Source organism: Pinus tabuliformis, chromosome 3_1, assembly GCF_031772625.1.
Source record: "Pinus tabuliformis cultivar Carrire ecotype Pingquan chromosome 3_1, CPIR1, whole genome shotgun sequence".
Classification (NCBI taxonomy): Eukaryota; Viridiplantae; Streptophyta; class Pinopsida; order Pinales; family Pinaceae; genus Pinus; species Pinus tabuliformis.
In genome coordinates, this window is record NC_142301.1 from 524,020,814 (window position 1) to 524,031,245 (window position 10,432).

Consider the following 10,432-nt stretch of genomic DNA (forward strand, 5'->3'; position numbering starts at 1 on the left):
GCTTGCCTCTAAATTTGAAATGAAAGACCTTTGGATGATGCACTTCTTTTTGGGCCTGGAGGTCTGGCAGAGACCTGGCAAAATTATTCTCTCAAGGAAAGTATGTTGTAAAGCTATTAGAAAGGTTTGGAATGGTAGAGTGCAAATCCATGAGCACTCCCATGGAGATGAACTTCAAGAAACTCTATGGTGATGAAGTTGGACCTGATTTATCTAATCCATCTAAGTATCATCAGTTGATTGGAGCATTGATGTTCCTAGTGAACACTCATCCTGATATTTGCTATGTTGTAAACACCTTGAGTCAATTCATGACCAAGCCTTTACATAATCACTGGGTTGTTGCTAAGCATGTGCTTAGATATTTGCATGGGACAATTAATTTCGGCCTTCGATATATTGTTGGCAACATAAAGTTGCATGGTTATACTGATGTTGATTAGGCAAGCAACATTGTGGACAGAAAAAGACTTCAGGATGTTGTTTCAGCGTGGGATCTACCATGATCTCTTGGATGAGCAGGGAACAGAAATCAGTTGCTCTCAGTTCCTCAAAAGTTGATTATATTGTTGCTAGCTTAGCTAGTTGTGAAGTTTTATGGGTAAGAAAACTCTTTGGAGAGTTATTTGAGCAAGTCCTAGATACTACAGTGATATTCTGTGATAATATGAGTGGGATCTAATTGTCTGAGAATCTCGTATTTCATGAGAGATCCAAGCACATTGAAATCAGGTATCATTTCATTCAAGACATGGTACAGAGAGGAGCAGTGAGATTCCACCATATTCATATTGATGAGCAGATTGTTGATACACTTACCAAAGCACTTACCAAACACATCGAGTTCTCTCTCACTCGATTTGATGATCTAGCTCTCGCATTGGTGATCAAGCGTTCACATCAGTAATTTATCTCTCTTATTATCAGTAGCAGATCTATTGCATATTTGCAAATCTCTTATCATAATTAGCAGATCTCTTATAGTTATTATTAGTAGTAGATCTATTGTAGATTTGCAGATCTCTTATCATCATTGGCAAATCTCTTATTATTAGTAGCAGATCTATTGCAAATTTGCAGATCTCTTATCAGCATTGGCAGCTCTCTTATTATCAATAGCAGATCTATTGCAGATTTGCAGACCTCTTATCATCATTGGCAGATCTACTATTTGGCAAATCATTTGTTTGGCAACTCTATTATCTGGCAAATCTATTGTTTCACAAATCTATTATCTGGCAGATCTATCGTTTGGCAGATCTCATAACTCTCATTCAACTCACACACCAATGGTTTCTTCTCTTGCTATTTATTGTTGTTAATGCTCTCGCTCCAAAGAAGTATTATTGTAGTTGGTATTGCTCTCACGCCAAAAGTATTTAGCTCTTGTATTGATCTCACTCCAGAGATATTCTATTCTTGATATTGCTTTTGCACCAGAGTTTTGTTGTTGGTATATTGCCCTCGCTTCAGTAGCATTCTCATCTTGCATTTGGGGAATATTGCTCTCGGTATTTAGCTCTCGTACTTGTGCACTTTGTTCACGCACTTGTGTTCACTGCTCTTGTTTTGGAAGCCTTTGGAGGCTTTTGGTGGTATTTTGAAGTTGTCGTATTAAAAAGGGTTGTTACTATAGTTATTTGTAAAAGGGGTTTTGTACTCTGAATATGTATCTATGCTATATTTGAAGACGATCTAATAGAAGAGTATTCCAAAAAGGGTTTTCCCCCATAGTGGGGTTTTTCCCTGGTCTTGGACCAAATCTTGTGTCTTGTTATTCATTGATTGTCTTCTATGGTTTATGATCTCAAAAAGTAAATTTTAAATCTGAAAAATTTAATAGTGGGCAAATAGGCTCTAGATGGCCTCTAGCATCCAAAAAAATCACATTACAACAAATACATACATATCATCAAAATCATTGCCTATGTTGGGATATTCATCATAAATATCACCCTCTAGGCATTAAAATAAATAGAAAAAACTAAGCATGCCAAGTCAAGATTTTGTTTGAGTGATGGATGCACTTTTAGTAGGGTCGTGATAGAGGAGGTCAACAACCAATGCCACTAACATCAAGGTACATAGAGGGCTTGTTGCTCTTTTGATTAAATACTAGTTTCATGCCCTTGTACTAACAAAATCCAATGGAAATGTTGCAAGGTCCCCAATCTTGAAATCTTGAAAAGCTGTTAAGTTTGTTGGATTTTGAGTGAGATATAAAAGTCTACTTTCTCCATATGAAATCCAATGAGGTCGGAACCACTCTCAAACATCTTGACCCCCAGACTGGTTCAACCGACCGGTTCCATTGGTTCTCTTCCGGTTCCAATAAAACTGCCCATGCTAAAGAAGAACATAGCCTAAGATATGTACCTTGGAAGAATGGCTATATAATGTTGTGATAAAACCACCAATAACATTAAATCCATATCATGTATTGGGTGGGTTATATAAGAATGTTGATGAATATAAAATGGTATTTATTGCTACTAGTTCTTAATGAAGGTACAATTATTAAATGGCAAGAGTCCAACAAACCATTGCAAGGTTTGTAGGGACAAAGTCATTGCTCAAAGAAATTCATGTGTCCTTTTTAGAGGAAGTTATTATCCATTTTTTGCTTCAAATTATTTTGAATGTCATTTGGTCACATGCCATTGCTTTCTAGACAAATCATGTCGAAGGGAGAACAAGTGTACCTACATTGGCCTCCTCCAATTATGATTTCATAAACAAAGGGTGAGGAACAAACCCGTCACAATGCCTAGTTTGAACTATATTCAATCGTGATGGTCATTTTTGTGGCTTGACCAGCATAACCATGTCTAATGATATGTGAGAGATGGTAACCTTCAAGAGATTGATGCCCAACGAATTGTAAAACTAGTTTGACTATGACAAATTTAATATGGTGAAAACTCAAGAAGACAAAGCAAGTTGTCCACTCATATGCCACAATAGAAGAAGGATGCTTGGAACAAACTCTACACAAACTCTTGGATTGTATGATCTTAACTAATTCAAGGATAGAGACTCATCAAACTTGTGTTTAACTTGGTCTAACTTCCAAACATGCACAAAAAGGTTCCTCAAAATAATAGATTGAGCTTTGTTGCCTAAGAAAATCTTTTTCTAGTTCAATTGTTCTAGACATAACCATGTTCAAGTATTAGGAGAGGGCACTATCTTAGACATATGATCTATTTATTATTCAGTCTCCTTTGAGCCTAGAAATTGAGAATTCACAAGACTAAATTTATTTTGAATGTCTCTCTCAACTCTTACAGTCCAATCCATATGATGAGGAAAAGAAGACCCAAGCTTCAAAACCTTATTGCCTTTTAGAATTTGACAAGGTAAGCTAGGAAAGTGGGGTTCAATTGAGAACCTAGTTACAATGGATAAAGACAAACCACATGCCATCAAAACACTATTTTAAATCACATGTCCATTGGAGAAAATGTGTGCACTCAAGATAGTCTCTAGTCAAATCATCAACCAAGAAGATATTGAACTAGAATTTATTCCTTCATCCACCTCAAAACCTTCAAGCTTCAAAACCTTATTGCCTTTTAGAATTTGACAAGGTAAGCTAGGAAAGTGGGGTTCAATTGAGAACCTAGTTACAATGGATAAAGACAAACCACATGCCATCAAAACACTATTTTAAATCACATGTCCATTGGAGAAAATGTGTGCACTCAAGATAGTCTCTAGTCAAATCATCAACCAAGAAGATATTGAACTAGAATTTACTCCTTCATCCACCTCAAACCCTACTTTACTATACCTTCATCTGGTTGATCTACACCATAGAATCATTAGGGGGCACATAACTTAAGATCATTGGGTTACTTGATCCCAAAGCCTTGCCAAGGAAGCCTCCCTTGTGTTGGATTGTGTCCTTCGCTAAAGAGAGGAGAGTAGGTGCTGAATTGACAATGGCGACACTCCCTTGTGTTGCAAATTGTCTAGGTCACCCAGTGAGGTTTTGCACTAGGTGCTAAAATTTGCTTTAATATTTTTGGTGTTAGTTTTTTGTAGCTCGAACAAGTGTTCTAGTATTCAAGCACCTAATATACCTATGTTGCACGAAACTTCTAGGAACCTAGCGACTCGGGCCGTACCTGTACCCGAAACTTTTAAACTAGGCCAAAACTCGACCATCATGTAATCATCTATGAGAGTTAATATAGACTTGGTTTTCCTTCTCAATTGTCATCTATGGGTCTTATTCCCTTTTTAATTGCAAGATAATGTGTTATTCACTTATCTATAGTTATATATATATATGACGTTTCAGTCGGCGTTTCTGCTGACATTTCCATTTTTGGAAGGTGACATTTCTAAACGCACCCATTTCGGAAACTCTGAAACATTTCGGCGTTTCGTGCAACTTAGTAATATACATTCTTGTGATCAAAGAAAAAGAAGGAAAAGGAGACATAGGGCCAAGAAGAACCCTAATCACAATGCTAAGGGGAAAGATTAGAAAAATGAAATCTAGTGATAGTAGATGATGACCCATGCCCACACATCAAGGTACATAAAGGGCTTGGTGCTCTTGATGAAATGCTAGTTCCATACCCTCATACATGACAGAATCTAAAGGAAACCTTGCAATCCCACCAATCCTAAAAATCGTTCAGTCTTTTGAATTTTGAATGGACTCTAAAATTCTATTTTTCCCATATGAAATCCAATGAGATCAAAAGCACTCTCAAACATCCTAAAACAATTAAAGGTAATGTTAAATATTGAAGTAAAAGGATGAAAATGTAAAGTAAAGGTGAATTTGACATTACCATTAACTACAAGGGTGAGTGAATTGGACAGGTTGGGGTCTCTTTAAATAGCATTAGTAGGGCCTTAGGGTTAGGTATTGTGCTTGCAAATGAATTATTATATTGTTTTTTTAATTAAGATTCAGTGGTCCCTTGCTGCGCCATGGGACACTGTACAAAACAAGTCAGTTCAATATAGAACCTATTTTAAAGGAAGTTCCAATATGGAACTAGCTAAAAACAATTCAAAGCACATAGGCAGAATAGTTTTTCCTCCAAAATGATCAGGTCAAACAGTTCCACCAGTTTCGATCCACTTTTGATAACATATTGTGAGAAGACTTCCCTACCAAAGTTATTCATGCATTCAGTAATTGGTTTGTAAGTCAAAGAAGGTGGATGGCTTTATAAGGCACATAGTGGAAAATAAATGAGTTCTAAGGCTGACGCTTGGTAATGGAAGATTTACATTCCCATATCCCTCCCATGACTTCCTCTTCCCCATAGGTGGAATCATAACCCCTCTCATGCTCTTCATGGCCATCTTGGACCACTATATTATATTCCAACATTAATATTTACATCACTTGAATCCGTCGTGGTAAGCCTACCACATTGTCCATAGAAGCATACTTAAATCAATATACCTAGCCATTCACTAGTCAGTCCTTAACCCTGAACTCTGCACTAGGAATCCATGCTAGCATATTTGCACCATTTACCAGCAGGGTCATTTATTTAAACTCACATGACTCGCCTCCATAATTATAAACTCATGTTTACAATTTATACTTAATATGATCCAATACATTCCGAGGATCAAAACTAGGGATTACACAAGCACCTAATCAGTGCTAACAAGTTTACATTGGTTACCATCCACAAAATGCAGGAAAGTGCCGAGAGGTTTCCCACAAGAGTTTCCTCCGAAATTAAAATTAAAATAATAAATAAATAAATAAAAACTTACTGTGCCTTAGGGAGCATTCACATTATTGTAGACAGAATCCACTAAAGGCTAATAGAGTGTCAATACAAATATAAACCCACTACAGTAATTTAGTCGTTTCAATTACATAAACATCCAATCTCCATTTTGCAGAGATTTCATTAATTACTGTGAACAAGCTTCTCTTACAGAAATAACTGTAAGTACAATCCAATGCAAGTAATTTAGTCTTTATGATCATTAATCTCTGCTAGTGCTAACTTTATTTTTTCAGAAGTACTGACTGCAGTGAAGACCCGTTTAAGCTTCAGCGAATGTACTGCATTCTTAAATAATTAACTACTTGACACAGTTTTTTAACAATCGAGCAGTATAGATTCTAATTACACCTGTTCTAAGCTATATTATAGAACTCCAGTTTGAGATAGATGCATATTGCTGCCCCGACAGTTCACTAGGGGCTGTTCTACAGACACGTCTAAGAGTCCCAGAGAAAACCTACACCTATTAGAAATTTAATTATATAGTAGTGCTCAGACTGCTTAACTAGGTACGGTATGACATATAGAAAATATACAAACTTACCAAAAGCATAAGCTGTAGATGAATTATATTCATTTCTGACCAATGTGTCCCCATCAGCATACCAAGCAGCCTCGTCACCTTTCTGAAATTCCCTTGCACTGCATCAATATACTCCAAGCAATCAGAACACAGAAATACACTCCATATGTTTAAACTTTATATAAGCAAAATTATGGTCAGAAAATAAGTGAAGATAGGATAAAATCTGCCATATTTGGTCTTCCTCTCTCCATTAAGTCTAAACTAAATCCTCCATGCACTGAAACAGAGTTAAGAGTATTTGAGATATATTAAATATTATCCAAACAGGTTAAGATGTCCTAAGAGGCGCTAAGAGTTTAAAACTCTCAATACCATACATCAAATATAGTTGGAACGCACAATCTGTTCATATCTGTTGGGAACCTCAAAGAAAATAGTTTTAAGAAAAAACCTCACGGGCTACTAGACAGATCTGAGAATGTGACAAAACCTTTGCATCGCAGTGCCAACATAGGCTAATGTAAGAAAAAATTAAAGGGTGGCACCAAGAAAAGTGAGCATATGAAAAGACAATTATGTTGTGTGAAAACACCTCAAAGATGATGCAGCCAATCTCAAATTAAATACCACTAGAAGGAAATCTTAAAAAAGGCTAGGTTGGTGGGCTAGCTCAAGTGGTTGAGTGCTTCAAGTCTCAAGCAGGGGATCTCACGATTGATACCCCTGACTGGCAGCCTCTGTTGAGTGCCTCACTCGATATCCCTACCACATCAGGCACTACAATTAATACTGATGGGTTAGGAAATGCACAAACTGTCCCCGCAAGGCTTTCCTTGGAAAAAAAATAATTGAAGAAGGCTATATTCTCAGTCTCAGAAATCATAATAAATTCAAAAGCTTTAAAGTATAATAACCCTGAATGGAGGGTAATACCCGAGATGGCTTAAAATGCAGAGTAACATTTGAGAAATCAGTGTGAGGTTGTAGCCTTTAACAATCTCAGAAAATCTAACTATTAATAGAGTGTTTACAGATATGCTGAACTAAACAATGACATGTACACTGTAAGCTTAGTGCAGCAAAATGGGAAACCTAAACAGAGAACATCTCCATTTAAACTCAAGCCTCAACAGATTTGAAAGATCTTAGAAGCACGGAAACGTTGCATGTGATCATAAATTCTTCAGATATGTGAAATCGCAAAATTATAGTCAAAGTAAAAGATGGGAGCTACATATAATAAAAGAACATCGAAAGCCTCAGGATTCCAAGAAATTAAATTGCCAGTTTAAGCTTAAATAAAGGATGAATATAACCTAATGCATCTTAACAGAGGGAAACTATTGCAGATTTCCTTCTAGAGTTTTAACTGTGTAATAAAGTTGAAACGTTCGACCTTTCGGGCAGACACTCTGCCCATCTTCAGGGACAAAAAAAGTTCATAGAATGATAATGAGTGCTCAGGAGAAATAAATCAACTCTCTTGCCAATTTTAATACTTAACTTCTCGAATATCCTGGTTTCCATAAGACCCACCTCTCCATAGAGATTAAGAATTTTTGAATGTAGATTTTCACATGTTCATATTGCATATTTCCTTCTGGAGTTTAACAGTGTAATAAAGTTGTCTGCAGAGTGTCTGCCCGAAACGTCGGACATTTCAACTTTATTACACAGTTAAACTCCAGAAGAAAATCTGCAATATGAACATCTGTAAAACAAATCTACATTCAAAGGGAAACCATTACAATTTGTTCAGAAATGTCAAAAACCAGCGGTTCAATCTAAATTAAAACCGAAAATGTATGTAACATACTAAAATCTCTAAATTAGGTTACACTTAAGAGGCATCAGAAGGCATCCTAAAATTTAAACTAAAAACTAGATCCGAGTTCTGAATTCTTCCAGAAAGCTTGAATACGATTAAAAGTTGTTAGAATTATTATATAGCACGGTTTAGTCTAAAACTAAAAGCTAAATGGAACTAAAAATACCAATATAGCCGAATCAGGTTAACTGTATTAAGACACCAAATATTGTACTGAAAACTCAAGAAATACGTTCAAAAATGCGAACACGATTAAAATTTCCTCAAAGAAATCAGAATGTGCAGTTTCATTCAACACAAAATGAAACTTGTCATACTGATATTGCCGGCCGAATGAGGTTACACTTCATCATCAGAAATGCGCGGTCCAATATAAACCGAGACGATGAAAATTTAAAATGAAATACAAATATTGTGGAATTAGGTTACTGAAATGCATTAAATGAGCACTAAAGTTTAACATGAAATCTCAATCCGAGCACTAAATGCGTTCGGCATTAAATTTGCGCAGAGACATCGAATGCGCGGTTTAGTCGCTGAAATCAATCTGACCATATTAATATCGGCGAATTCGGTTACATTTTGTTAATAGCAAGCTGAAAACTCACTCCAAGCACTAAAAGCATTTGAAAATGTGAATGCGACTAATATTTTCTCAGCGACGCCAAAATGCACGGTTTAATCTAAGTGTTGGAACTGAAGCCAATGAATGAGGCTGAATTTTGGTATAGATGTCAAAAACACTAAAATTTAAACTGGAAGCCAATCCCGAACAATGCAGCACTCTCCGTGAAGCTTAACTTTACTATTAAGGGGCCTGCATAGCCGATCTATCAATATTAAAAAGAATTTGCAAAGATTGAAGAGGATTTAATACCTCATAGGCCTGATTCGAACTGTAACGCAGACATTTTCCTTCCCATTGCGAAACTCCATATTTTCCAAGGCCGGAATCTCGGAAGATACGAATTCGGCTGGAGAATTGTAATTATATGTGAAATTGCTGGAAGGCGATTCGCTGCGCACTCTGCAGGGCGTCACAGATCTCGTCGTCCCATAACTGGATCCGTAAGAAGAAGCTGAGGACGAAGGGGTTAAAATCGGGGAAGAATACCGTGGGATCATCGCTTTCCCGTTAATTGGCGACGCCTTCCTGAAACCGAAAGGTGAACTACTTCGAGTCCTCGACGACGAAGCCATGGAACCAACCGCCGACGTAGTCGGATTTCCGTTAAAGCGCGTCTTTCCACTCGCAGCTACCGGTCACATGGATCCGAAAAAATCATCGCAGAGAACTTTAGAAGCAAGATAGAGCCTAAAGTTAGAAAAAATCGAGGCCAGAGACTGGGCCTGATGCGATGATGAGGGGGGCAGAGTGTAAAGAAAGTAAAAGCAGAGCAAGAGTGTAAAGAAAGGAATATGACTGATGAATTGGCCTTCACGGGAAAAAAATTGGTTGAAAGCGTGCAGGTGGAAATAAATATAACACAATGCTCAAACGAGCAGCCTTCAGACAAAAAATGTGCAGAGGCGGACAACTGTGTACCTCCCGCTATTGAGCGTTTTTGCCCAAACGAAACCGGTCGTCCGTCCCGTCGTTGAGCGCTTTTGCCCAAACGAAACCGAGTAGATTCCAACGATAATTATTCTTTCGTTTGGGAGTTAAATTTCACCTGACCGCCAGAACTTCATCCATGTGACCTGTCACGGTGTCAATTTTAATGTTTAAAATTTGTTTTTCCTGTCTATTGCCCGGTCTCTCATTCCTTCCATACGTCGCGTGCGGCCTCCACGTCGGGATTTGTCTATTGTTGTTTTTTTCTATTTTGTCTTTTTGTAGTGTAGAAGAGCGGGAATCCTTGCGTACCAAAATACTTTGAATTTCCTGTACGATTATTTATTCCGATCTTGAAAGCATTACGCAGCTCGAGTCCCGTGGTGATCGATAACGTGCCCTTTTTGTGATGTGTCAATTACAAGCATGATGTTTATTTTATTTGATTGGAATGACACGACACATGGTTTTTTCCGCTAACTCGAGCTAGATTAGGTAGGCCCTTCGACACAATAACGAAATTCCATCGTGTATTTCTTTGAAACCAAAAGTATAGACGTGGCTCGATGGGTCCCCGAGAATAAAATTGCCATGGCCACATGCAGCCTTGTACCATGACACTGACAATGCCGTAAAATAAAACGCAAATTCAAGATTGCAGACATATGAGATCTTAAAGTGGTTGAGGACATTTTACTTCTCACTTATAGAGATGTGAGATCCTAAAGTCGTTGATGACATTTCAC

At 37.4% G+C, this 10,432-nt stretch overlaps 1 protein-coding gene across 3 annotated transcripts in view; it reads right to left on the reverse strand.

Moving 5' to 3' along the window:
• Window positions 1–9,743, reverse strand: part of LOC149188128 (kinesin-like protein KIN-7D, mitochondrial) — a 295,893-nt gene extending 286,150 nt beyond the window's left edge. For 2 of the 3 annotated variants that reach the window (XM_089411595.1, XM_089411594.1), the window contains exons 1-2: window positions 9,009–9,743; window positions 6,322–6,419 (exon numbers count right to left, since the gene is read on the reverse strand). In XM_089411595.1, the coding sequence (XP_089267721.1) occupies window positions 6,322–6,419; window positions 9,009–9,331 (421 nt within the window). In that variant the 5' untranslated portion in view covers window positions 9,332–9,743. The remainder of the gene's footprint in view (window positions 1–6,321; window positions 6,420–9,008) is intronic. The other variant, XM_089411593.1, reaches the window with a different exon arrangement.
• Window positions 9,744–10,432: the final 689 nt, after the last annotated feature.